The sequence below is a fragment of the Nanorana parkeri genome, unplaced genomic scaffold (assembly GCF_000935625.1).
Source record: "Nanorana parkeri isolate BGI_ZX_2015 unplaced genomic scaffold, ASM93562v1 scaffold214, whole genome shotgun sequence".
NCBI lineage: Eukaryota > Metazoa > Chordata > Amphibia > Anura > Dicroglossidae > Nanorana > Nanorana parkeri.
This window is the reverse complement of record NW_017306482.1, coordinates 302,689-330,476: the sequence shown is the minus strand read 5'-3', so window position 1 is coordinate 330,476 and position 27,788 is coordinate 302,689. Positions and strand designations below refer to the sequence as shown.

The 27,788-nt window shown below is 46.0% G+C and overlaps 1 protein-coding gene across 2 annotated transcripts in view; it reads left to right on the top strand.

Moving 5' to 3' along the window:
* Positions 1-17,973: 17,973 nt before the first annotated feature.
* The window catches only part of LOC108786492 (disks large homolog 2), a 158,856-nt gene continuing 149,041 nt past the window's right edge, over positions 17,974-27,788 (top strand). For both annotated transcript variants that reach the window (XM_018555809.1, XM_018555808.1), the window contains exon 1: positions 17,974-18,084. In XM_018555809.1, coding sequence (XP_018411311.1) covers positions 18,014-18,084 — 71 coding nt within the window. In that variant the 5' untranslated portion in view covers positions 17,974-18,013. The remainder of the gene's footprint in view (positions 18,085-27,788) is intronic.

Here is a 27,788-nt window from a genome sequence, read left to right as displayed (position 1 = left end):
GGTCCTGTCTCTGCCACCTCCTGCAATAAAGACCGCTCACTGCTGCTTTCTCTCCATGTGCAGGGTGACCGGTCTTGTCTCCGCCCCCTCCTGTAATAAAGACCGCTCACTGCTGCTCTCTATCCTTGTGCAGGGTGACTGGTCTTGTCTCTGCTCCCTCCTGTAATGAAGATTGGTGTTTTGTATGCCCCTTCCTGTAATAAACAGAGGTCACTGCTGCTCTGTCTCCTTTTCTTGGAGTCCATTGAGGGACACAGACATTCTTAGACTGTCAGCAGCAGTATAACCCAACAGTCCAATAATTCCTGTGTCCCTCAATAGAATAAAGAAATAAAAGGATTTTTGTACTCACTGTAAATCCTTTTCTTTATTTCCCATTGAGGGACACAGGAATTCTTAGAGTTCTAAAAAGTCCTGTGTCCCTCAATGGGCGATAAAGAAAATGGGATTTTTGTACACACTGTAAAATCTTGGGGTGCATTGAGCGACACAGGAATTCTTAGAATTCTTAGGCTCTCGTTGGCAGTAAAACCCCAGAGTCTAAGAGTTCCAAGAGTTCCTGTGTCCCTCCTGTTACATTGATGGCAAGATCAACAGGTATCAAAAAATGGGCTGTAATTGCAACACGGATAGATACATTGTTACATACGCAGCTTCTGTTTTTGCCTGGATGTACAATTTAACTCACCTTGGCACTGCTGACCACCCCTTCAGTCCCCATTTGCACCACATTTGAAATCCCGGTACTCCGCTGCCCTACCACAATACCTTGCATGAGCGGCAAGCGAAGGGTGGGGAGCCGAGCAGTGCGCAGGTACCGACCATATTGTGGCCACTGTTAGCATTCTTTTCAGTGGCGTGGCGTCAGGTAGGTGAACACCACTAGAAATTTCTTCAAAATAATTCATTTTTGGGACAATCCTTTGGTTTTTGAATAGTTAATGCGGTCAAATCGACAAGCGTTTTTCAACCGCAGTGATGAAAATAATGGAAGGAACGGGAGGAAAAGTTATTCTCTATCTAACAGAATTCTAACACTGAATATGGTTTTCATTCAGGAAAATCCAAAATCGATTGAATGAAAAGTTTGGGGGTTATTCACTAAGGAGCCGAAGGATCTAGCCGTAGCTTCGGCTGATACTTCGGCCGCCGGAGCCCTTCGGTTCAGTCGAACCGAAGGGCTGCTGTATGGGATATTCACGACAGCCCATACAGCAGCCGAAGGCAGGCGAATAGCCGAGCGCATATGCTTCGACTCTGCCGAGTCGTAGTCACAGCGAAGCGGGGAGGACGGTCTGCCGAAGCCAGCCGATGTTCGCAGGGCCGGATTTACTCTCTCTGCTGCCCCAAGGCCAGGACCTCCTACACACCAAACCTCCCTCTAATGTAGAGGGTGAGGGGTTGGGTTTACTCTCTCTGGTGCCCCAAGGCCAGGTTCCTCCATGTTCCCCCCTACCCGCCAAATTTCCCCACCCCCTTTCAGAATGGCAGACCTGCCGGCTGCATACAAGTGATCTCGGCGACATTGCTGAGATCACTTGTATAAAACAAGCGACGGCTTCCCCGCTGAACATTTAGTTCTGCTTGCCCTGGATGTAGGGCTGATTTTAGCCTATGTACGGCTGAAATTAGCCATACTGGGCCGAAGTGAATAGCCAAACGGCCTTTGGCTCGGTTATTCACTCGGCTTCCTTGGGCAGCTTAGTGAATTGCCCCTTTAAATCACATTCATCAATCGTCTCTGGTGATTATCGAATATTCTCATGAGATTTTTCATTATGGACGTTCGTAGGGAAAGTATGGCTGGCTCTAGAGTGACGGCTTTGAACATGGAGGGAGTCTACTACACTGGAGCGTTATTTCTTTTTTTTTTTTTGACACATTTCCATTAATTAATCATAGGAAGACTCTTTAAACTGTGAAAGAAACCTCCGCTGTGATAATGTTTGTTCTTTTCCTTTTATTAGTAAATGTATCCGTCGCTTCCAGGCACCTCAGCCCTTTGTTATCCAGGAGGCAACCAGCACTCCCAACCTTGCCGTCCTTTGATGTGAGATGAAAGAGATTTGGGCAGCGTTTGGATGGGCACATGCCCTTTAATCTTTGCTTGACTTGACATGTCATGTGAATTATTTATATCTGTTGGTATACAGAGTTCCAGGGGGAATATGTGGGACTACGTGACTATAACTTCAGATGAGCTTCGGAGGGGGAGAACGGGATTAAAAATGCATTAACGTGCACAACAGGAAGTGAGAGAAAACCACTCCAAAAGAGAGGACAATCTCTGGTGGTCAGCAGGGTCACCAGAACTAATGTCACCATCAGGGTTTGTTCCGTCAGAAAACAATTCTTTTTGCCGTGCACGCGTCTATTAGCTGATTATGTGCAAGCAACACCAATTATGTTTTTTTCACATGAACTTTGCTTAACTTGTTTATCAGTTCTGTGTTTCTGTTGGATACTGAGGACTTCATACCGCAGTGTCTTATCTCGTGTCTTCTGGGAACTTCTAGGCAAAATCTTTGTTACCAAACAGAACATTTCTTTCACTGCTTTTCTTTCCTTCATCTGACTTTTTAAATTAATTTTTTGTTTCCTGAGTTGATCAAACTTCACCTGATAGCATTCACTCAAGCTTTTGCAGATAGACCGTTTTATGTGAGGTGATGGGAAACATAACTGAGTTATAGATTATCTAAGGATGATTGAAAACTATCTTTTTTTTTTTTTACATTTAAGTCGAGTATTTCAAGTTATATCCAGGAACAGAATTTTAAGATATTGACAGGATGGTATATAGGGATGCACCGGTTACCGGTATTTTGGTACCGACAATTTTTTTTTTACTCGGTAATTCGTATCGGCGAGTACCGGAAGTCCCATTTAGGAAGCCAGGTGGCGTGTAATGACTCGCCACCTGGCTTCCTGATTAGCCGGGAAGCCGGACAGCGTGTAAAGACTCGCCACCCGGCTTCCCAATTAACAAGAAAGCCATCCCAGCCTGTCCCCTCTCACCTCGGCATGTCCAGCCTCTCACCCCCGGGGCCTCTCCAACCAGGAACAGTCTTCCTCCGGTACCCAGCCGGAGCCGTCTTGCTGGCCAATCGTGGAAGCCGGGCGCCGTCTAGTGACGCGCTGCCCGGCTTCCTGATACAGGAAGTACTAGTGCTAGGCATCGGAGCATTTGGGCGAGTACTCACCCAAATACTCGGTATCGACAACGATATCGATACTAGTATGGATATCGGTGCATCCCTAATAGATACCCCACTTTACTACATAAGATCTTCCCAAACATATCGGATCAGTGCTGGAGATGTGGAGTGGAGAGGGGTACTATGCTACATGTATGGTGGTCCTGTCAAGAGATTCAACCTTTCTGGGAAATGGTCTATAAAATAGGAGCACATCTTATTAAGGTTCAGGGACTATTTACACCTGAGATCGCGTTATTGACTATGGTACCGGGTCCAATTAAAGAAGCCAAGAAAGGCCTATTCTGATTTTTCTTATTTGCTGCAACAGTAATAGCTAGATATTGGAGGTCCCAAGATACCCCACAAATTAAAGACTGGGTTAAAGAAATGAACATTTTAAGAAGGGTGGAAGAGTTAGTAGCGCAAGCTCAGTATAGGTACCCACAATTTATGGCGACATGGAATCCATGGATAAAGCTTGACATTGCTATTTTGTGTTTACCAGGAACGTGAGGTCTATCTGTATGACCATCAGCTGGGACCTTTAAAGGAGAACTATGGGGTCAGGGCTTTTCCCCATAGTTCTCGTAAGGGTAACGGGAGAACGCAAACTAGCGTCCTACCGTCAAACAAAGCTCAGTATGCCGCGAGCTATAGTTTGCGGTATACTGAGACGCCGCAGCTGAAATGGATCCCGACAATTATGTCTGAATCCACCCAGCTGCGTGAGTGACAGCTGGCTCTGCCTATGTAGAGGCAGAGCCAGCTGTACCTGCCCCGTCAGTTCCACCAGTCAGCACTGGAGGATCGGAGCGGGGAGGGGGGAATCCAGTCCCTCCCCTGTCACGGCTCTCTGCAGTGACAGGTTCGAGAAGTGAGCGAGCGCCGGTATGTGTTCGCTCACTTCCCGATCTACTGAGCCGACCTGTGACAGTTTCATTGTCACAGGTCGGCTAGAACTATGAGGATGAGTGAAAATCACTCACCTCATAGTTCTCCTTTAAGGGGAAGAATGGTTTTAACACTAATGGAAACATTTATGGTGGATGTTTTATGAATATTTTTCTTGGTTTTGGTTGTTGTTGATTCTGACCGGTTTTCTTCCCGTGAGAGCGTCTTAAAGGAGAACTATGAGGTGAGTGATTTCCACTCACCTCATAGTTCTAGCCGACCTGTGAGACTGTCACAGGTCGGCTCAGTAGATCGGGAGGTGAGCGAACACATACCAGGTTTGCTCACCTTCCGATCCGGTCACGGCTCTCTGCCGTGACAGGGGGAGGGGCTGGATTCCCCTCTCCCCGCTCCGATCTGCCAGCGCTGACTGGCGGAACGGACAGGGCCGGGGGCGGGTACAGCTGGCTCTGCCTCTAGATAGGCAGAGCCAGCTGTCACTCACGCAGCTGGGCAGATCCCGTCATCTACATCTGGATCCGCTCCGGGTGCGGCGTCTCAGTATGCCGCGAGCTGTAGCTCGCGGTATACTGAGCTTAGGGTAACGGGAGGACGCTAGTTTGTGTCCTCCCGTTACCCTAAGGAGAACTATGGGGAAAAACACTGACCCCATAGTTCTCCTTTAATATGATGTTTCTATTGTTATATCCAGAAATAATAAAGAAATATTATACAACAAACTTCACCTGATAGGGCTGGTATGTCCTAACAAACTCGAGCATTCTCTAAACAGGTATCCTCATGGGAACTGAAATGGGTGCTGTAATGGCCAACGGATGGCGCCCTAAGACTAAAAGAGATCATGAGGCCACCAGCACAGCAATTACTCATCATCCATCTGTCTTTTATATTTATATTGATGTTAAGATAAACACAGTGTCACAAGCAAAGGCAATGTTTTGGAACCACATGCAGTCCCTTCATCAGGCAAAACAATGTGACGTTGCATTTACTTGTGACAACATGTTTGTCTTAAAAAAACTGTTACCACATTTTGTACATCTACTCGGCTGTCTTTACGTATCACATTCTTAGTCCCTTTTTGTTTCTTTATACCATTCATTTAGGGGTTCGACCAACCAAGGACCATATTTTGCCTTCCTTAGCCGTATATCCTCTTTTGGGCCCATCTACTGTCTCGCCTTCTCTTAGTGCCCCTCTTCTGAGCCCATCTAGCCTTCTCTTGGTGCCCCTCTTTTGGGTAAAATGCCTGCAGTCTCTGTTGCCCCTCTTCAGTTTCTTGAACGTGGACACCAGATCCCACAGAGGAACGCTGTTCGTGCCACCCGGCTTCCTGATTGGCTAGGAAGCGGCTTCACTTGTTGCTAGGCAGCCTGGCTTCCTGACCAATCAGCAGGCCGGTCGACACCTCATGATCCGCCGACCCGACTTCCTGATTGGTCAGGAAGCCAGGCAGCCTCGGCGAGTGAATCCGGTGTTCTTTCGCTAGAACACCGGCTTCACAGACAATCAGGAAGCCGGGCGACGGGTCATGATCCGCCGCCCGACTTCCTGATAAACTGGGCACACGGCACGGAAAAGACGATATAGATACATCCCTAATTCTCATTCATCCAGGTCATGGTATAGCTGTAAAACATTAAATCAAGGCAACTGGACTTGCTGTATTTCTCTTGAAGATGTTTTGCTGATCATCCGACTAGCTTTCTCAATTCAGAATTAAGAATCTTAATTGAGAAAGTTGGTCGGATGATCAACGAAATGTCATCATGAAAAATACAGCAAGTCCAGTTGGCTTGATTTAATTTTTTGCAGATATTCATCACTCTTTTTTCTCCTCTCTTACTGTTGCCATTGACAATGTTTGTTTTTTCCATACAGGAGAGAAAGGTTTTTTAAGGAAAGACTAGAACTCCAAATGGTTTTTGTATATCAATATATTTTTATTGAGAGTTTTTCAGTTTTATGACAAAGTAAGCAGTCACACAGAAATACAAAATAAAGAAATACAAGGAAAGGTTATCAACATATGGTCAGTTTAAAGAGCATGTAAGCCAATGACCAAAGTGTATGTAGCAAATCTACGTATCTAATATGTAATACCAACATAACAATATATAGATCGTGACCAGACATTCCGGACCAGTATCTATGTGGAGCCTAGCATGCCCCCGCCTTGTCTCGGACTAAAGGCCGGCATAGTCGTGCTGGACCATCGAACCCACGTAAGCCACTTCTCATCAAATTTTTTGAATGACCCTTCCTTGTAGGCTATGATTCTTTCATAGTGATAGTGGAGCTTCACTATGGAAAGGGCTTCGCCACTTGAGGGGGACGTGGGGCTCTTCCACTTCCTGACTATAGTAAGCCTGACCGCCAATAGGATATGGACCGTTAAGCTTTTAAATTTCGCTGGGATTCGGTCAATACCCAAGGACAGAACCGCCATAGCAGGAGATGGGTCTATCAGCACGCCCGTGATTGCTGCTATTTTCTGAAAGTTCGCCCTCCAAAAGCTTGTTAGGCACTTGCACTCCCACAAAATGTGGTGTAGTAGGGTGCCAACCAGCCCACATTCTCTCCAGCACATAGAGGAGGAGGATGTAAACATCCTGGCTAGCCTGTGTGGCGTATAATACCATTGCAGACATATTTTGTAATCTAAATCCCAAAGTTCTACACATCTAGTGGTCTTAAAGTAACATTAAACCCTCAGATTTTTTAACATAAAACAATACTGTAATGTGCGCCTTACTGTAATCCATGGTTTTTCCCCCCTTCTCTTTGATGCTCTTCCTTTTAAATCTGTATCTCTTCTCATGCTGGGCAGAACTTCTGTTTTGCAGCAGACTGCCTTGTCTCTGAAATGGATACATGGTGTCTGTGTGAAGGTTCACAACCTGAGCCAGCACTACAGGAAGAGGCACTCAGCTGCAAAGGGAAATTCTCCCCCAGCATGAGAAGAGAGAAGGATTTAAAAGGAAGAGCAGCAAAGAGAAGGGAAACAACCATGGATTACAGTAAGGCGCACATTACAGTATTGTTTTATGTTTAAAAATCTGAGGGTTTAATGTCACTTTAAGCGTGTAGGAGAGTGCCTGTAGCCACTGGTCTGCTGAGAAAGTACGATTGAGGTCTTTCTCCCATATCTCAAAGGGCTTAACCTTGACAAAGGATGTTTTATTGTGTAATAGAGAGTAGAATGATGATATTCCCCCCTTTTTAGGTGTATTCTCAAAATAAAATCTCCAAGCTGAGTAGGGTATTTTGCAAAGTATCTGAGGATTAGATTGTAGTGCATGCTTGATTTGGAGGTATTGGAGGAAGCATCTGGAGGGGAGACCATAGTTGGATGACAGGGCAGAAAAAGGCAGCATCTTACTATCGGTTAGCAAATCTTGTATATGGCGGACCCCTCCAGAGGTCCAGTCCTGTAAGGAAAGAAAGGGAATTACTCCAAATGGTTTTTTATTGCAGTCTGTGTCTCTGTTGTAGACTTTTCCTTGCCCGGAGATCACTCTGTAGCCATCCACAGCTTGACATGCATAAAAAAATTTTTAAAAACAATTTCATTTGTAGTGCGACACAACTTCTTATATCCTGAAAATGCTCGATGAATTTAATGCCTAGTTGGTGCTGTTTGATTATGGTTTATTCAAATACAGTAGATTAGACGATCAAAGGACGGAGGGTAATGCAGAGAGATCCAGGTGAAGGAAACTAACAGTCTTAACAGGAATGCAATTACATTGCTGCTGAGAATCCTCTTTGATGAACCAGAATGTAATATTTATAAGACTCGGATGTGCGGGTTTGGATTCACTGAGGATTTATGGTCAGAATTACTTGTTAGTATCAGCGAAGGCCATTTCTAGCACAGGTCAGGTGGATCATTTTGGAAAGGGCGCATAAGGTAGATTTTAGGGATTACTAAGCCCCAATGTATTATTTGTGGAGGTTTCTTCAGTACAATAATCTCCAGGGAGAACCATGGTTGCTGGTGCGCTGCTGTAAACCCTGCTGTTATGATGACACCCCCTGGCAGGTGACACGGGCTTACCTAAGGGGCAGAGTATAAGCACCAGCCTGTGTTCACCAGAGCTCCTGACGGTGGAGATGGGCTAGGTTGCTTGCCGGTACCAGGTGGTGGTCCCCAGGGTTGCCCCGCCAAGGGATGGACGAGAAAAGGAGGGCTCCAATGAGGAGACAGTAGTCAGATCCAGGCAAATTACAAGGCAGGCGGCTAGCAGAGGGTGGTCGGGCAGTCCAAGGTCGGCAACTAGCAATCAGAGGATGAACGCAGGAGACGAGCAAAGTCGGGTCCAGGCAGAAGATTAGGGCGGGCAGCAAGCAAAGAAGGGTCAGACAGTCCAGGTCAGCAACGAAAAATTATCAGAAGTATAAGCTCTTCAGAGAAACAGGAAGCTGGCAAAAAGACACAGCACCAGCTAGTGCTTAAATACCCTTCTGAGTCAGAGAGGACACCCCATCCTCAGGGTGCACTGGAAGTCCTGGTCTCGAATCTTTTACTATTACTAGCCATACTGGCCTGGACTCTGTGAGATCTTACACTCACAGATCATTCACTTCCTTCTTTGAAAGGGTAAAATGCCTTCAGTTTGCCAACTCAATGCACACTGGGATTGCCTTGTCATCAGCAGAGCATTGCTGGGAAATCTCATCTGTAATCTCACAAGATCTCAGGGAAAGGCATTTTCCTCCCCTGAGATGATGTGCATGGTCACATGTCCTAGTCACATGTGCCAGAAATTCAGGAAGTAAAATGAGAGCTAGTAATCTGTCCTTAGTAAACATGGCCACTGTCAGAAGACTGGGGAAGAAAAGAGAAATAAGGATAAGGAGAATACAAGAATACAAAGCCGGCAATTGTTTAGAAGTATCTGTTTGTAGATTCTCATTAGTAAACATTTCTAAAGGTGTATTTAGGGGTTGGGTTTACTCTCTCTGGTGCCCCAAGGCCAGGTTCCTCCATGTGCCCCCCTACCCGCCAAACCCTCCCCACCCCCATTGAGAATGGTAGACCTGCAGGCTGCATACAAGTGATCTCGGCAACATCGTCAAGATCACTTGTACAAAACAAGCGGTGGCTTCCTCGCTGTACATTTAGCTCTGCTTGCCCAAGGCATGGCTAAATGTAGAAAACAGCTACCCGCCCGGCACCCAGAACTGCATGTCCCGGGCATCGGGTGATAGAAATTCCACACCCCTGTTGCCTCTCTACTCCCTGCTGCCCCGAGGCCGGCCTTGGTTGGCCTTGTGGGAAAGCCGGCCCTGGTTGTATTGGTTGTTATTTTAAAGATATGGGTAAAGGTCGGCTTTCATTTTTTTTCCCACTGCTTTGCTACTACTGAGCTTGTATGCCATGCAGCAGTAGCGCCCCTAGAAAGGCCTGGCCCATTTTTGATTTTCAGAGTCCAAACAAATGATCAGAGTTTTGTGCTCTGGGTTCAACCTTGGCTTCACCAGGGGAGGACTGGGTTGAGGGGCAGTGGGGCAATTGTCTTCTGGGCCAGTTCTAGTAAGACATGTTGTGCTGGTGGCCCTAAGTGGATATTCCTTACCATTTAGACACTGATCAGAGTGGGGCCCACAATCACTGACACATAGAATAGCCTCCCGCTCTCTGTAGTTGGCTGTATACCGTACATTTAAGAATGGAGTTCTGTGTCCTCCAATGAGCTACTGGAGAAAAGGATTTAATGGTCAGGAGGAAAAAACTCTATTTTTAGCTGCATGAATACTCAGTGATTCATTTCGGGCTTTAACCAAATTCCATTGATGCTGCATTGTTCCAGCATACCAGCTGGTATATGGAGCAGCAGCCAGAGCATTGCCACTATTATGGCCGTAGACATCATAGTGCAATCATCATGCCTTTGCTGTTAGTATGTCCCGTTCTACTGTACTAGCAGTACTGTTTCAGTAAAAAGATACAGAGTAGGTCTTATGAAGTATGCAAGAGCTATCGAATAAAAAAAACAATATAACAAAATGTAAATAAAATGATTTATGTCGGTTGTAACATTGTACATTTTACTTATTACAAAATGGACTAAGATGTTTTAGATCAGGGCTCAAAAATTCAGGTCCTGTGGCGAGTCATTGCACGCCGCCCATCTTCCTGATTGGCTGGGAAGCTGGCTCCATGCTCCCTCTTCAAACTGCTCAGTACACCAGGGAGCATGAAACTGGCTACCCGGCCATTCAGGAAGCCGGCGGGTGGGATGATTTGCCCCCCCTGACTCCCTGATTGGTCTGATAGGCCAGAAAGCCGGCTTCATGCTCCCTCGTCACCTGGGCATGGAGCCGGCTTACCGGCCAATGAGGAAGCCGGGTGCCCTGTAATGACTCATCGCCTGGCTTTTTTGGCCAGAAAGCCGGCTCCAGGTGATGAGGGAGCATGGAGATGGCTTCCCTGCTAATCGGGAAGCCTGGTGGCGAGTAATTACACCCTTCCCGGCTTCCTTAATGGGACTTCCGGTATTGGTATTTGGTATTTGGTATCGGCGAGTACCGAAAAAACTATTAAAAAAACGGCAACGTTGTATCCCTAGTTTAGATCTACTTTAAGGCCATAGTCCACCTCCAGGAAAAAAAAATGTTAAATGCACCAAGATTGATTAAATAAAAAATGCGCATTTATTACATTTTTGCATCCAGGCCTGCGGAGCGTTGCAATTGCAATCAGTGCCAGTTTTTACCTTCTTTTAGGGAGCCGGAGGAAGTTGTGAATGGGCTTCAATTCTGCTGCCGAGATCCTAGTGAATAGATGACGTTCGCACCAATGTTCGGAATGCAAACAATAAACACCTACTGTAATAAGCACTACTTCATGGTGCACTCTGTAAGATGAAACATAGTCCAATAAAGTGGACTGTGCCTTTAAACTAGATCTCCACCATTGCAGATGAGCCCTAAACTGATCCCAATAATAAAGTCATTAGAAGAAGAATATTGTACACAGTATACACTGAGTGGCCAGATTATTATGACCACCTGACGTTTGTAGGCAAATTAGCTATAATTTGGCGCTGAAGTTGCTAGAGGGCCAGACCATTATAAATAGGGAAGCGGGTTGTTTACCACGACAGTAGAAGTGATTTGTTTCTGAAGATACGGGGAAACAACGCGATTTAACAGCCTTTGAACATGGGATGATTGTTGGCGCTCGGAGCCATGGAGCGAGTATCAGCAAAACAGCAGAATTCGTTAAATGTTCAACAGCAGCTGTTGTTAAAGTGTTTAAAGACTGGACTGTCAGCCGAAAATCTGGGTCCGAATGTGCGAATTGTGGCCGTCAGCGACTAGTCAATGTTAGGGCAGAACGGGGGAGGGGCAAGACTGATACAAGACAACAGAAGGGCAACAGTGCAGGTCAGATTCCTCGCATCACCTTTCAACATCTCGTGGAGTCACGAGGCGGCCCAACTAAGTCATCTCATGGAGTCACAAGGCGGCCCAACGAAGTACTGATGGGGTGGTCATAATAATCTGGCCACTCAGTGTATTTGCTGATCGGCAGAGTTTTCGCGCCGTCATATATCAAAGCCTCCCAGTTGTCACCATCAGAGAACAATATGTAAATACAATGAGCACATTGCAAACCTGAGGATGACTCACCAATACAGCAGGTAGGAAATTACAGTATTAATCACGTATTGTACTGAGCTGTCAGGGAATGCTCCATTGTGACACTCTTAGCTTTACCTTCCTCAGTGGGTTGGAATTAGTACTGAATCTCATATCCCATCATTCCCATCATAAATCCCAAAATCGTGTTTTTACTCTGTTCATTTGCAGAGTTCCTTTTGCATCTTTTGGCTTTGCTGCCAGAGTAGCTACTGAGGAGTTCTATGCATTCTCACGCACTAGACAAAATGTTATCCAATTATAAGCCACCACAGTCCTGATACATGTTCTCCCTTAGTAAGCCATGATGAAGCCTGTGTGTGAGCCCCCGAAGCGCATTGGCTATTTCTATACTGTCCCCTCTAACCTTATATTGAATAAAGGTGTATCTGGACTATTAAAAGGAGTGTGGCGCTTCAGTTCACAATTCTGCATCTTGCAAGCTTCTTTCACCTTCTTAGAATTTTTTCGAATCTGGCATCAAGGAAGAACTCCAGCTGAATCCTAAACGTTCCCATAGTTGTTAGTGTCAGAGGCATTTAGATCTCTAGATGTCACCTACTTGTTTCATCTCACTATCTGTAGTATGTTGGGTGTTCTGTGTATGTAAATTAGCCGGTTTCTGAAACCAAAGATGTATAAGGACTCGTTGGCTGGGCCCGCCCCCTGGGAACCATGTCGTGTCTGTGCCTGACCACGGCATTGCCTCGCTATAATTGGCACAGGTTGGAAAGCACCTATTGGTTGATGGTTCCTGGGAAGCTCCTATTGGTTTCATGGTAACAATGTTTCTTTTTTGATTCCTGATCCAGACTGGCTCAGCTATGACATGCCCTGGAAAAGTGACCGCATGGAGGTCCTCTTTTTTTTTTCTTCAAACGTGTATAACTGATAGAGCCCTATACATTCACCTGCCTATATGTCTGGATCTACTGATCATGAAGGCATGCCGTTTGTACTGAAGGTAGCACCTACCTATGCTTTTTTTGCATCATAATTTCATTTTTGAAGGAAAGGATGCCGGCAGCTACCAGGATTTAGCCAAATGCAGAAGCGAATGCCAGAGTGATAATAAGGGCCACTTAGCAGGCAGGCCGTGATTCGGTTTTGTGCTTGAACAGAGTGTACTTTTATTCACCGGAGCTTTGCATTTGACGTGGAAAGCAAAACCAAAAGAGCTCATCAAGTGCATAATTTTCTATTAGGTTCTTTTGGCCGGCAGATGCAAATATCCACTTTCACATCATTATGCGCGGTGCCTGACAGTGCATGAACCTGTAAAATTAGCAGTTGCTATGGAAAGAGCAAACTCATCATAGCTCAGGTATGTCCACTCAACCTTCCAAACCAGCTGGCTGGATAGCATTGTCATGCTGCTCCCGCTTACATCTCTTATCTCTCCCTCATTTCTCTTTTCTCTTTTATTCTTTTGTTCTTATTTATTTTTCTCCATTTATTTCTTTTTATTGTATCGCCTCCTTGACCTAGGAGCATATGGGGGACTTCTGAGGCATGGTGGGCTGACATTGCACCCCAAGGATGAGTCCTTAGCCTGGTTTGTGGGATGTGAAAGTAACATTGGGAGCCAATCACTTTAAGGATTTTCTAATCATTTATTCCATAAGCGACAAAAAAGGGAGAGAGGGTAAAGGGCTACAGTTTATCTAGGGCAGTACAGAACTCCAGACTCACTGACCACTTCCCAACGTCACAATGCAGAGGGCCTTTAACCTCTTGGGATTCTCTGTTTTATGTGTGCCTGAAGAAGGGACCACTTGGTTCCGAAACATTGCTTTGAGATGTTACACTACCATAGTCAATAAAGAGATTGACTTGGCATCGCTTTGGAGTGCGAGTGACTTTTTACTGGTTCTATTTAACCTCTTGACGACCCATGACGGGATATGTCCGTCATGGGTCCTTAAGGGGTTAAACAGACAAAAGCCACCGGGACTCAGTTCATATTTGTAGAACCGGCGCTTGGCTTTACAGTGGAAGCAATTATGGAGACTCAGCTGCCAACAGATCGCTTCTACAGGCCGGTAAAGTGGCAGACACCTTCACCGTTTATCCCGGGCTCCGCTGCCCCTCCTGCGGGCCCAGGACCGGCATGTCAGGTGCCGACGGGATGCTGGTTGGGAGAGCGGCGAACGTCCGTTTATCGATCTCTTCCACGTTCTATGGGACCAGGAGCAATGCTGATTACTGATTATTGATGACTGCCCTAGGTGAGACACCAGACTTCTCTCTGAGGTCCAAGGCCATTCTGGCTTCTCAGGCATCTCCAGCAAATGAAGTTCCTCCCTGGTTCTCAACCCCAGGAACAGATTCAGAGTCTGACTGGGTCCATACCTGACCACCTGCAGGCTATCCCCTGTGTTATGGAGATGAAGAGAGGAAGACATGATTGGAGTCCAACCTGGGCGACAACCAGGACAGAACACTACCGCTGCTGCTCCTGGCCAAGGCTTCAACTCCTCTGCCTTCTGGCTCTGACATCAGAGCCAAGCTCAGGCACAGGAGATCACTCCGCCTTCTGCAACACACTACACTCTGGCAGGGGAAAAGCTTGCAGGTGTCCTTAAGTCTTGTGCGGTCATGCTCAGTTTTTAACTTGCGACCACACGGATACCACTGGGCAGTTGTTTGATACACAGTGTTTTAGTAAACTAGGGGGCTGCTTTATATTTTTGCAGCTGAGAGAATGACTTTCACAGTGCATTACAGCCACAAGCTGTAGCTGAGGAGCATAGGAATGTCCTCAGCTGCATCCAGTGGCAGTAATGCCATGCGAAGGTCATTCGCACAGCTGTTCGCTGGGCAAACGCATAATAAATCAGACCCTAAATGTCCTCCAGAATGGGTTTGGTACTAGTTTAATGAAACTTTGGGTGGCATTTGTGCTCAGGACACCAGCTACACTATGGCATAAGGCCACAGTATAACATAAGGTATACTTTTTCATCAGCAGGAACATTCCAGCAGCGTATAGAAAATACAGAGATTCAAGCTTTGTATAGCTGCTGTCATGTCTTCATGTCCAGCAATAGGTGAAGAGCACGAATCACTAACTGCAGCTCTGAATGTGTCATGAACATGCCGGCTGGTTCTTTCATTTGCACGTTCCATTGAATACTAATATCACAATTCCAGAGGCAGATTCCGAGGGTCATGCCATAAAAAAGTACATGTTCTGCCTATAACGTTCCTGGTTCTTCACATAAAGTGAGAGGCAAGTGCAAGGCCTGCCAAATATTCCAAAACATTCACCAACATCTGCACTTAGGATTTCCCACTAATGAATGCTATGTGAAACTTTTTTTTCTGGCTATTATAAGTATCAGGGGAGATTTTTTTCTCACTTCCTGCCTCTGCGACTGTAGGAAAAGGAATGCGCATCTAAAGGGAAACGGGGGGGTGTTCTTTCATATAATGCTCAAGGCAGGGTGCTGTTATGGCTATAGGACCCTGCTTGCCCCTCCAAACTCATATGGAGCAAAGGCCAGCGGAGAGACTCAGTGATGACATCATAAGGTGTGCCATACGGTGCAAGTAGGTTAAGAGATGACGCCAGGTTTTTTTTTTTGCTGCCATAGTCTTTCTCATTGCATTTGTTTTCTGCTATTGACAAATCTGCCCCTTTTCAGTCCCACAATCCTGGACAGTAAGGCCTGGAGCTATGGAAAGCAGAGGAATGAGTGGAAGGCCTGCATGACAAGGCTGTGAAGGGGAACTAGGACAGGAAAGGGTTAAGGAGTGATAGAAGAAAGGGTATAGAAAGGTCACTTACTTGATTGATGGAAGGGGTGGTCCAGGAGGGGCTTCAGGAAAGTTAGCCAGGAAGGAGGTGTCTAGAAGGTCAGTTGGGAGTCCTGCAAGATAGGAAGAACTTCCCACCCACTCGCCCCATAGGAGGTGGTCTGTGTTTCTGGATATTTGTCACAGCTGGGGATGGTGGTTTGGATCCTTGGAGGCAGTTGTTAGTGGGTACATATCTGGACGGGGGACCCATGCGTGGTATGGGTGTCCTCCAGTAGTCGGACGGTCAGATTGGTATGACCGGTAAATAGGGGACCAACGTGGGTCTGCGGGCAATCTAGTTACGTCCCCGAGGCGGTGTATGGTGGCTGGGGGCATTGAGTTACAGAAAAGGTGCCCGCAGATACTCGTCCATTTATAGAGTACAATTGCCTTCAATGACCTTGAAACCAAACTAGTTGGTACAGGCGTTTAGTTGTTAATATTGTTAATATGGTTATTTATAATGTTATTTATAAGTGTTTATAATAAAAGGCTGCTGTGGCCATTTAAACTCCCGTTGTTGTGTGGCGTAGTTATTGGTAACAGGGTAAGGGGGGTTTTGGAGGGAAGCGGGTAATGTAAAAGGGACCTCTGAGCTACCTGAGTCATGTTGGGAAGAGTGCATTGGGGCAAGTACCATCTCACATCTAGCAAGCCACAGGCTGCACGAGTCTAAAGTGTCCTAATAGGATCAATTTATGCAGCACTTTACATAGTTGCACATTCACATCAGTCCCTGCCTTCAAGGAGCTTGCAAGCTAACGTCCCTATCTCACATGCATACATACAGGACCGATTTTAGAAAATTAACCTACCAGCATGTCTTTGGAGTGTGAGAGAAAACCCAAGCAAACACAAGGACAACATGCAAACTCCATGCAGATAGTATCCTGACTGGGATACGAACCAGGAAACCCCCCGTGCTGCAATGCAGAAGTGATAACCACAAAGCCACTGTGCTGCCACATTGGCAGGTAGTTTTTAAAATACGGCTGCCATGCGTAACATTTATGGCAACGTGTCTTAATTGTCATTTTGGATCCAGAATACTTGGGCCGTGGATGTTGTGATTTGGGAGGCACTTTGAAAGGTGACAGTGACCCTGTTTCTTGGAGAACATACATCAAAACAGCGTTCTTGGAGCATCATTGGCAGACAGTGTATATGATACTGTATATGTCTGTGAAATATATAATTCCTCCTCATGGTGGACCAATGGAGTTGATAACATTTTGAAGTGAATGACTCAAGGTTGTGTATTGCAAACAGCTTGCGCTTTGCCCTCGGATGTGTACTACATTACCATAGACATTTATTCCAAGTAGACATCATTACACCTTGGATCCAGAAACTATATATACAGTATATGGTTTATTTTATAATATATTTACCCAAGGCCCTCCCTTTAATGAGCCAGCATGAGGATGTTGCCTCAGGTGGCATCTCTTTGGGTTGCAGTGGGGGGCGGCAGGCAGAGCAGCATGGGCACTGCGTTGCACAATGTTGACCGTGTGTATGCCGCCTCCTTTGTAGTCAGAGCATCCCAGGTTGCTAAGAGCCAGGCGGGGAGCTGTGTAAGGGTCATACACATCTCCCCACCCAGCTCTTAGCAACCTGGGATGACCTGGCTAGCGTCCTGCTCAGCTCCTAGCAACCAGTGATGTCTCTGGTTGCCAGGAGCTTAGCGGCATGCTCTTGCCGGCATTCCGACCATCTACTGGCAGCCAGCGAAGTCAGTGAGCTGGGTGGTATTCCAGAATCCTGCTGCACTCCTCACTGGGTATCCCTGTCAGCGTGGGTGCTCGAAGTGATTACGGATGGCGCAGCCAATACTGAAACTTGTTAAGGATGTCACCAGCATACCATATTGAAGTGAAGAACACGTAGGTTTATTGACGCTTCATGTCAAAACAAATAACAGCGTTTCGGTGCCACATAAGGTCCCCTTCATCTGGCTTGAAATCATTTCACTTCAATATGGTGTGCTCCGGTGACATCTTTAACAAGTGAGCTGGGAGGGACGCCAGCCAGAGTCAGAGCTGGATAGTGAGAGGCACATTCCTCCCCCTGCTCTCCAAACGTGCACCGCTAGCACCCCCCACCAACTCCCACTCCCGCCCTCAGGTGGCGAAAAGGCTAGGGACATCTCTATATGTACCACCAAGGTGACAATATGTTTTATGGGGTTTATGTCCATGGTTTTTTAATTAGTTTGTTGTATGTAATTAAAAATTGTGTATAAAAAACATTTACATTCTAAATATAGTTTAGTTTGTCTGTTTAAACAGGTGATATATCTTTCGATTTGGATCAGGACATTTAGCAAAACTTCATGATCTTTCCATTTGTTGTCATATTTGACATTGACATTTTTTTAACACCTTTCTGCTCTCCTTCTCTTGTCAGAGTACGCTCGATTTGAGGCAAAAATCCATGACCTGCGTGAACAGATGATGAATCACAGCATGAGTTCCGGCTCTGGCTCCCTCAGAACAAACCAGAAGCGATCGCTCTATGTACGGTAAGACCAGACTACCCGCGGTTTTATGTGTAAAATTGTCCTCGTTAGGGCACGACTTCAGGGGCATCGTAGAGCGTCCAGCTGCGCCAGGGCCTATGAGATCAGAGGGTGCCAGTTGTAACTTTAATGCCCTTATTTTACCAGCTGAACAGATTCAACATTAACCCTTTTTATCCTTTCCCCTCAGTTTTATTTACTGTTTGATATTCTGAAAGACTTATGAGGGTTGAAGAAGATGACATTTTACGCAGCACTAATCAAAATCTATCTCACAAGATCTAAACTTTTCAATGAAAACTTTTGCATGACAAATGTGGACCTAGATTAAATAGGAAAAGTCTAGTGGCCTGTGTACTCTGGTAAAGCCTACTCCATCTTCTGCCTGGGAGAAGGGCTGGAGAAAGCCAACTATGAAAGCGGATGTTAACTGGGTGGTAATATTATACACTGTACACTGCCCGGCCAAAAAAAAGCCACACTAATATTTTGTTGGACGCCTTTAGCTTTGATTACAGCACACATTCTCCATGGCAACATTTCGCTAAACGTATGCGATGTCATAACATTTATTTCGCTTTCTCTCCTTGCTCTCTCTCCTGTCTGTCTCTCCTCGCTCTCTCTCCTGGCTGTCTCTCCTTGCTCTCTCTCCTGGCTGTCTCTCCTTGCTCTCTCTCCTGGCTGTCTCTCCTTGCTCTCTCTCCTGGCTGTCTCTCCTTGCTCTCTCTCCTGGCTGTCTCTCCTTGCTCTCTCTCCTGGCTGTCTCTCCTTGCTCTCTCTCCTGGCTGTCTCTCCTTGCTCTCTCTCCTGGCTGTCTCTCCTTGCTCTCTCTCCTGGCTGTCTCTCCTTGCTCTCTCTCCTGGCTGTCTCTCCTTGCTCTCTCTCCTGGCTGTCTCTCCTTGCTCTCTCTCCTGGCTGTCTCTCCTTGCTCTCTCTCCTGGCTGTCTCTCCTTGCTCTCTCTCCTGGCTGTCTCTCCTTGCTCTCTCTCCTGGCTGTCTCTCCTTGCTCTCTCTCCTGGCTGTCTCTCCTTGCTCTCTCTCCTGGCTGTCTCTCCTTGCTCTCTCTCCTGGCTGTCTCTCCTTGCTCTCTCTCCTGGCTGTCTCTCCTTGCTCTCTCTCCTGGCTGTCTCTCCTTGCTCTCTCTCCTTGCTCTTTCTCCTTGCTCTTTCTCCATGCTCTCTCTCCTGGCTGTCTCTCCTCGTTCTCTCTCCTGGCTGTCATTCCTCGTTTTCTCTCCAGGCTGTCTCTCTTCGCTCTCTTGGCTGTCTCTCTTCGCTCTCTTGGCTGTCTCCCCTTGCTCTCTCCCCTGGCTGTCTCTCCTCTCTCTCTTTCCTGGCTGTCTCTCTCCCCGCTCTCTCTCCTGGCTCACCTTGCTGTATTTTGCAAACACTGCAGTGCAACAGGCTGTGTAAACTAACATTCTTTGATGTAACACATAGCACTTCAACCACCAGAATCCACCAGAAAGGTGTGGGAAGCATGGCTCAGCAGACTCAGGCTAATAGGTAATCATGTGTGCACAGCTAAATAAATATACCAAAATGGAATAAAGGGGCCGCCATTCACACCCTTCCTGATCAACCATCATCAGCTTTGAGAGGTAGATCACGATCTACCTAATGGGCACCCCTGCCTTAGAAGGTGAGCTGCCAGATGGAGACAGTAGAGAGTTTCAAGGTGAGGGATAGGAGGGGTATTGCCCAGTGTCTGCTCCCTTGCTCGAACGCCGGGCAATTGAACCTTGTGGCTTAAGCCGACATAGGAGGAGGGGCCTGATGAGGTCCGTGATGATGCAGCAGGACCGTGCCTCGATCCCGGAGTGACGGGCGGGTAAGTCTGTTACAGCTGGTGACTTCATATCGCTTGCATTGGAAAGACCCAACTGCATGCATGCCAATAAGCTCAACTTTGGCGCTTAATACAGCCAGTGGATCCACTACCCCAGGAGCAGCATTGGGCTGAAGTCATCTCCATATGCGTACATTTGGCCAAGACTTTGCAGCCTCTCTTCCCAAAAGACAAAGCAGGCTTTGCCAGAGTACACCACGCGCTAGGCACCGTGTCTACACCAGGTTTGTGATATTCTGGCCGGTTCTCTTTAGAGATTGCCTCAGGGACTAGTAGCTTCTGGAGAAAGGTTGTCAAGGGATGCTATGAATAAGAGCCCGGCTCAAAGCACATAAGCCTTTGTGTGTTCTCCTCGCTGCGCCTAATGACATAATAAAGTTGGACTTACTTTGTCATAAAGAAGGGACTGCGGTGTTGTCTCATGCTACATTGGCTTAGATGGTGAGATGGAACAGTGCAGGTCAATTGCAGAGTTGAACATGCTGTGGATAATAGGCTTAAATTGGAATTTTGATCGGGGCTTTCTGGTGTATGCTGTGGATTTGAGTTAAGCCCTCTTATGCCCTGTGATGGACGAATGGCAGTTATTTTTTGCTTTTTCAGCCTGAAGTGCACCTGTACTTTAGTATATCGAGAGACTCTTCACTGTGTCCATGCAACTTTAAGTGACAGTACCTCTTGCTGGAGGTAATGTAAAACCTCGCGCCACTACTCCAATCACGTTAAGCAGCAGCTGAAATCTGTGTGGTCAGATATAATTCTTTATTATCAATTCTATGATGACTTCCTCCCAGGATGCAGTTCTCAGGTCCCAGCGCCCAATATGAGGAAGCTTCTGCCAGTGTCCATGGGACTAACGAGCTCTTGAGATGCGTGGAGTTGGAGCAAAATGACGAGCATTGATTTGGGAGCTAAGGTAGAAGAGAGGACACAGCGGTCAGTTGACCACTAGCAAAATAAAGCCAAAAATATTCTTAAAATGTTTAATAAATGGTGTTCTTAACCATTTCCATGATAGATATAGCTAACATGCTCGGTTTACAGTTACTTTAATGCATTGCTGTAATCATTAGTACATAATAAATGTATATTTTAAATACAAGCAGTGTAAGGGCCTGAATTTGATCTGGTGTAAGCTCTTGTCATCCCTGTACAGCGGGGCTTTTATTGGGTTCTTTATTATTATCTTACTATTTTTGTCTGGTGTTCTGCTTTAACATATTGCAGCTTACCAGTCCTGAGATGTGGTGACTGCGTTGGTTTTATTTTCCAAGCTGATAGTGTTTTTGGAAAGTACAGAAGTTACCTGTTGATACTGCCAGAAATGCCGTTCCCTTGTCACTTCCTGTGAAATGAACTGAAAGCATAAACCTCTTTCCCTCTACTCCCGCTGTCCCTCGGCATCCTTGTATCTAATGCAAGTCGGGGGACCTTGCATTAGACATGATGACATCACAGGTCCTTAGACTGGGAAAAGGAGGCTGCGGGGACGCTGCAGGGACGCTGCGGGGACGCTGCGTGTAGCAGCCAGCAGATCGAGGATCAAGTGACCATATTTTTTATTTGAGCCCCTAGACCAAAACGAGCAGTTAACCCTTGCAGTGGCCGGGGTAGCCCCACTACAGGGGTTAACTTTTCACATTCCTGGAGTTCCTCTTTAACGCAACCCACAGATATAAATGGACCCTCGGTTTGTAGATTCAGTGGAAATCCCCTTTAATACAGAACTTTAAAACACTGATACTTATGAATCCATTTTTTACTTTATGCAAATGGAGAACATTCTATGCTCTCTCTCCTGGCTGTCTCTCCTTGCTCTCTCTCCTGGCTGTCTCTCCTTGCTCTCTCTCCTGGCTGTCTCTCCTTGCTCTCTCTCCTGGCTGTCTCTCCTTGCTCTCTCTCCTTGCTCTTTCTCCTTGCTCTTTCTCCATGCTCTCTCTCCTGGCTGTCTCTCCTCGTTCTCTCTCCTGGCTGTCATTCCTCGTTTTCTCTCCAGGCTGTCTCTCTTCGCTCTCTTGGCTGTCTCTCTTCGCTCTCTTGGCTGTCTCCCCTTGCTCTCTCCCCTGGCTGTCTCTCCTCTCTCTCTTTCCTGGCTGTCTCTCTCCCCGCTCTCTCTCCTGGCTCACCTTGCTGTATTTTGCAAACACTGCAGTGCAACAGGCTGTGTAAACTAACATTCTTTGATGTAACACATAGCACTTCAACCACCAGAATCCACCAGAAAGGTGTGGGAAGCATGGCTCAGCAGACTCAGGCTAATAGGTAATCATGTGTGCACAGCTAAATAAATATACCAAAATGGAATAAAGGGGCCGCCATTCACACCCTTCCTGATCAACCATCATCAGCTTTGAGAGGTAGATCACGATCTACCTAATGGGCACCCCTGCCTTAGAAGGTGAGCTGCCAGATGGAGACAGTAGAGAGTTTCAAGGTGAGGGATAGGAGGGGTATTGCCCAGTGTCTGCTCCCTTGCTCGAACGCCGGGCAATTGAACCTTGTGGCTTAAGCCGACATAGGAGGAGGGGCCTGATGAGGTCCGTGATGATGCAGCAGGACCGTGCCTCGATCCCGGAGTGACGGGCGGGTAAGTCTGTTACAGCTGGTGACTTCATATCGCTTGCATTGGAAAGACCCAACTGCATGCATGCCAATAAGCTCAACTTTGGCGCTTAATACAGCCAGTGGATCCACTACCCCAGGAGCAGCATTGGGCTGAAGTCATCTCCATATGCGTACATTTGGCCAAGACTTTGCAGCCTCTCTTCCCAAAAGACAAAGCAGGCTTTGCCAGAGTACACCACGCGCTAGGCACCGTGTCTACACCAGGTTTGTGATATTCTGGCCGGTTCTCTTTAGAGATTGCCTCAGGGACTAGTAGCTTCTGGAGAAAGGTTGTCAAGGGATGCTATGAATAAGAGCCCGGCTCAAAGCACATAAGCCTTTGTGTGTTCTCCTCGCTGCGCCTAATGACATAATAAAGTTGGACTTACTTTGTCATAAAGAAGGGACTGCGGTGTTGTCTCATGCTACATTGGCTTAGATGGTGAGATGGAACAGTGCAGGTCAATTGCAGAGTTGAACATGCTGTGGATAATAGGCTTAAATTGGAATTTTGATCGGGGCTTTCTGGTGTATGCTGTGGATTTGAGTTAAGCCCTCTTATGCCCTGTGATGGACGAATGGCAGTTATTTTTTGCTTTTTCAGCCTGAAGTGCACCTGTACTTTAGTATATCGAGAGACTCTTCACTGTGTCCATGCAACTTTAAGTGACAGTACCTCTTGCTGGAGGTAATGTAAAACCTCGCGCCACTACTCCAATCACGTTAAGCAGCAGCTGAAATCTGTGTGGTCAGATATAATTCTTTATTATCAATTCTATGATGACTTCCTCCCAGGATGCAGTTCTCAGGTCCCAGCGCCCAATATGAGGAAGCTTCTGCCAGTGTCCATGGGACTAACGAGCTCTTGAGATGCGTGGAGTTGGAGCAAAATGACGAGCATTGATTTGGGAGCTAAGGTAGAAGAGAGGACACAGCGGTCAGTTGACCACTAGCAAAATAAAGCCAAAAATATTCTTAAAATGTTTAATAAATGGTGTTCTTAACCATTTCCATGATAGATATAGCTAACATGCTCGGTTTACAGTTACTTTAATGCATTGCTGTAATCATTAGTACATAATAAATGTATATTTTAAATACAAGCAGTGTAAGGGCCTGAATTTGATCTGGTGTAAGCTCTTGTCATCCCTGTACAGCGGGGCTTTTATTGGGTTCTTTATTATTATCTTACTATTTTTGTCTGGTGTTCTGCTTTAACATATTGCAGCTTACCAGTCCTGAGATGTGGTGACTGCGTTGGTTTTATTTTCCAAGCTGATAGTGTTTTTGGAAAGTACAGAAGTTACCTGTTGATACTGCCAGAAATGCCGTTCCCTTGTCACTTCCTGTGAAATGAACTGAAAGCATAAACCTCTTTCCCTCTACTCCCGCTGTCCCTCGGCATCCTTGTATCTAATGCAAGTCGGGGGACCTTGCATTAGACATGATGACATCACAGGTCCTTAGACTGGGAAAAGGAGGCTGCGGGGACGCTGCAGGGACGCTGCGGGGACGCTGCGTGTAGCAGCCAGCAGATCGAGGATCAAGTGACCATATTTTTTATTTGAGCCCCTAGACCAAAACGAGCAGTTAACCCTTGCAGTGGCCGGGGTAGCCCCACTACAGGGGTTAACTTTTCACATTCCTGGAGTTCCTCTTTAACGCAACCCACAGATATAAATGGACCCTCGGTTTGTAGATTCAGTGGAAATCCCCTTTAATACAGAACTTTAAAACACTGATACTTATGAATCCATTTTTTACTTTATGCAAATGGAGAACATTCTAGCCAGTTGTATTTATTGTCAGGAGAGAGTTCCGTCTATACAGAAATGTGGATATGGCCCGGGAACCGAGGCTGTTATTGGATTATAAAGCTTGCCGTGACTGCAGGGCTTGGTGAACGTGGGATGTTCTTGAATTTTGAACAAGATGTTACCTTTTTGATGAAAGCGTTTTGAGCCAGCCCAGAGCTTCATCACACACGAACTTCTTCCAGTGCTGTGACAAAAAAACGGGGGCACGCTCAAGCTATGCAAAGTCGATGGAGAGACCCTCCGCACTCCCCACAGCAGTCCCGGCCAGATAAGAAAAAAAGTGGTGCTCGCAGTGATGAATTACCACGGATGGCGCCGTGCAAACAAGGAAAGTCAGGAAATCACCAGCACTCAGTAGTAAAGATAAATATGTCCCTTTTATTGGACAGAAAGCGTCACAGACATCCAAATAAACCGACGTTTCGGTGCCGCGAAGGGTCCCTTCCTCAAGGCAGAAAGATGTGACCAAGCTATGCAAAGACATTTCGTATGTAGGCAATGAAGACCCCAGTAAGAGCCCACTAGCCAGCAGATTTCTAATGTTGCAATTGTTCTACGTGCAAGAATGATACTGGGTTTACATAAATCTGGGTTTTATATAATACTTTGTGGCTGGGCATAGCAGCCGTCCTGCCCTGTTTCTGAGCTGTAGATTTTGGCTGCAGGCTCCATTGGGTGACGTCCCTTTATTCTTCAATGAGAAGGTGCGGGGAGCTCAGGAAGTTGCCAGGGCTGGAACCAGGGAACACACAAGTCTTCATTTTTGCATTCTCCTATTCAGGTGCATTCAGAAGATGAGGATACCCACACAAGGGATATACAGCCAATTTAAGTCAACATTTTGATGCTTTGGATAAAGCGTGGAAGCATTAGCTTTTTACTGCTGCCTGTGCCCTCAAGGGGAGGGACAATTGTCATAATTCCTATTTCTCTGCTTCAAGACAGGACAAAAAGTAAAAGAAAGTAAGGGAAATCTTCCAGCTGGGGCAAAGGCGCCAATAAAACACATGAGAAAGGTTTGGAAACGTGTCAGGATTTTATTGCTGCCAGGGACCACAGGAGGGAGATTTCCCCTCACTTACTGTGAGGTGACAGGTACCAGACAGAACAGGAAGTGAAGAGAAATCTCATCTGTATGGACACAGACGGCATGTGATGAAAAGTATCATTTTCAGTAAGCTTTAAAAGGTATAGCAAGTATTACTTTCCCATGTTTCAGTTATAATACCTATTGTTACCATTAGTTGTAAGGAAAGAATACATACCGTCTCTGTATTCTGGTATTGATTTCCCCATTACTATTTCATGCAGTACAGCATTCTTCAGCTTCTCGATAGTTACAAAGAACTTCTTACTGTACTGGTGTTAAAGTTTTGAGGAACTTTTTTTTAAGGAACTTTTCTTGATGTGCTGTGGGCTGAACATGATTCTGCCGTGTTGTGTGGGTTAGGGCATGGTCTCGTAGGCCATTTGCTAGATCAGGTACCGATGTTGGTTGAGAAGACCTGGCTCGCGATGGGTGTTCCAGTTCATCCCATAAGTAGGGTTGAGGTCAGGACAATGACACCTATATGAGCTTATTGCGCATCCCATTCCAAAGCCATGGGCATTAATATGAAGTGGCCCCCCCATTCTTTGGTGTTGGCTTTCCCCAAGATTTTGATGGATGTCTATGGACATTTTAATCCATTTAGCCATAAGAGCATTTGTAAGGTCAAGTAATGATGTTGAATGAGAAGATCTGGCTCACCATCAGCTTTCCAGTTTACCCCAAAGTGTTCAGTAGGGTTGAGGTCAGGACTCCACACCAAAGCCATCAAACCAATTTTTTTTCACAAGTTGGGAAGCACACAATTGTCTAACATGTCTTTGTATGCCGTAGTTTTAACAGTACCCTTCAATGGAGACACCCAAGCTTAATTATTTGGAGGCGTCTCTTCATACTTTTGGCCATATAGTCTATAAGCTGCTGTGTAGGTGAGCTTTAAAGTGAACCTGTAGCATAGGGCTCAAGCAAAGAGTACTGTCACATGTAGAGTGTGCCTACTCTCCCAATACCCCAGATATTGGGGTATTTCAGGGGACTTCCTCAGTGCCATCACCAAATTGCAAAGTCTGGAGCCTTAAAGTATCTGCTAGCTTAATGTAGTTCTCTGTATCTGGTATAGGTTTGCTTCATAATAGAAGATGATGTCCGTATGTGCAATTATTTTAATAATTGAAAAAATAATTATTTCCCTTTTCCCATGTATGTGTTTTCAGATCTTTGTTGGTGTGCAATATAGTGAAATGGAAAGTGTAAACTTATACAGCAATCAATGCAGAATGGCACCGGCTATAGAGGACTACAAAACCCAGCAATAGTACATTATACAGCACAATGCAGAATACCACCAGCTATAGAGGAATACAACAAATCCCAGCAATAGTACATTATAGCTGGCGGTATTCTGCATTGCGCTGTATAATGTATTGCTGGGTTTTGTAGTCCTCTATAGCTGGTGGTATTCCGCATCGTGCTGTATAATGTATTATTGCTGGGATTTGTAGTCCTCTGTACAGCACAATGCAGAATACCACCAGCTATATAGGAATACAACAAATCCCAGCAATACATTATACAGTACATACAGTGTATAATGTATTGCTGGGATTTGTATTCCTCTATAGCTGATGGTATAATATACAGCACAATGTACCATCAGCTATAGAGGAATACAAATCCCAGCAATACATTATAGAGCACCATGTGTGGGGAAGTGCAGGCTTACCTGAGCCGTCTTCCAGCAACGTGCTTCTGAGATCGGGCCTGTCTATCGGTGGCTGTCATCCCCCCACACCTGCTCCTCCTTACTTCTTCTCCCCGCGTCCCTGTCCCGATCGTGAATGTGGGCGGGCAATGAGCGTGAGGCGGAGGCACGGCGTGTGGAGCGTGGATGCGGGTGGGTGGGTCTGGCAGCTGCGAGTCTGAGGTAGGGAGGAAGTGAGGTGGGGAGGAGGTGCGGCGGGCAGCGTGTGTGGAGTTGTGAACAGGACCAACTAATCGGAAGCCGATTAATCGATGAGTGAAAAAGTTGACAACTTTTTCAATAATCGATTTGGTTGATTAGTTGTTGCAGCCCTAATTGCATCAGAATCAGCTCTGATTCTTAATAGTAAATAATATCACAGTAATTATTATTATTGTTGTTTAGATAAATACTGTTAAAAGAAAAAAAAATCCTGTTGCTAAAGTCTGAAATGGAAAGGGAGAAAGCCCTTGAAAATCCAAAGCATGCTCCTAATTTACAGAAGAAATGCGGTGGAATTAACTCAGGAAGACAGGAAATCATGCAGAAGAATGAATCAGACAAATGAGTGGCCTGCTTTTATAAAGGGATGTTTATAAAATGGTAAAAATGCGCTCCGGCCGTCTTTTCATTCTACTTTATGCCTGTA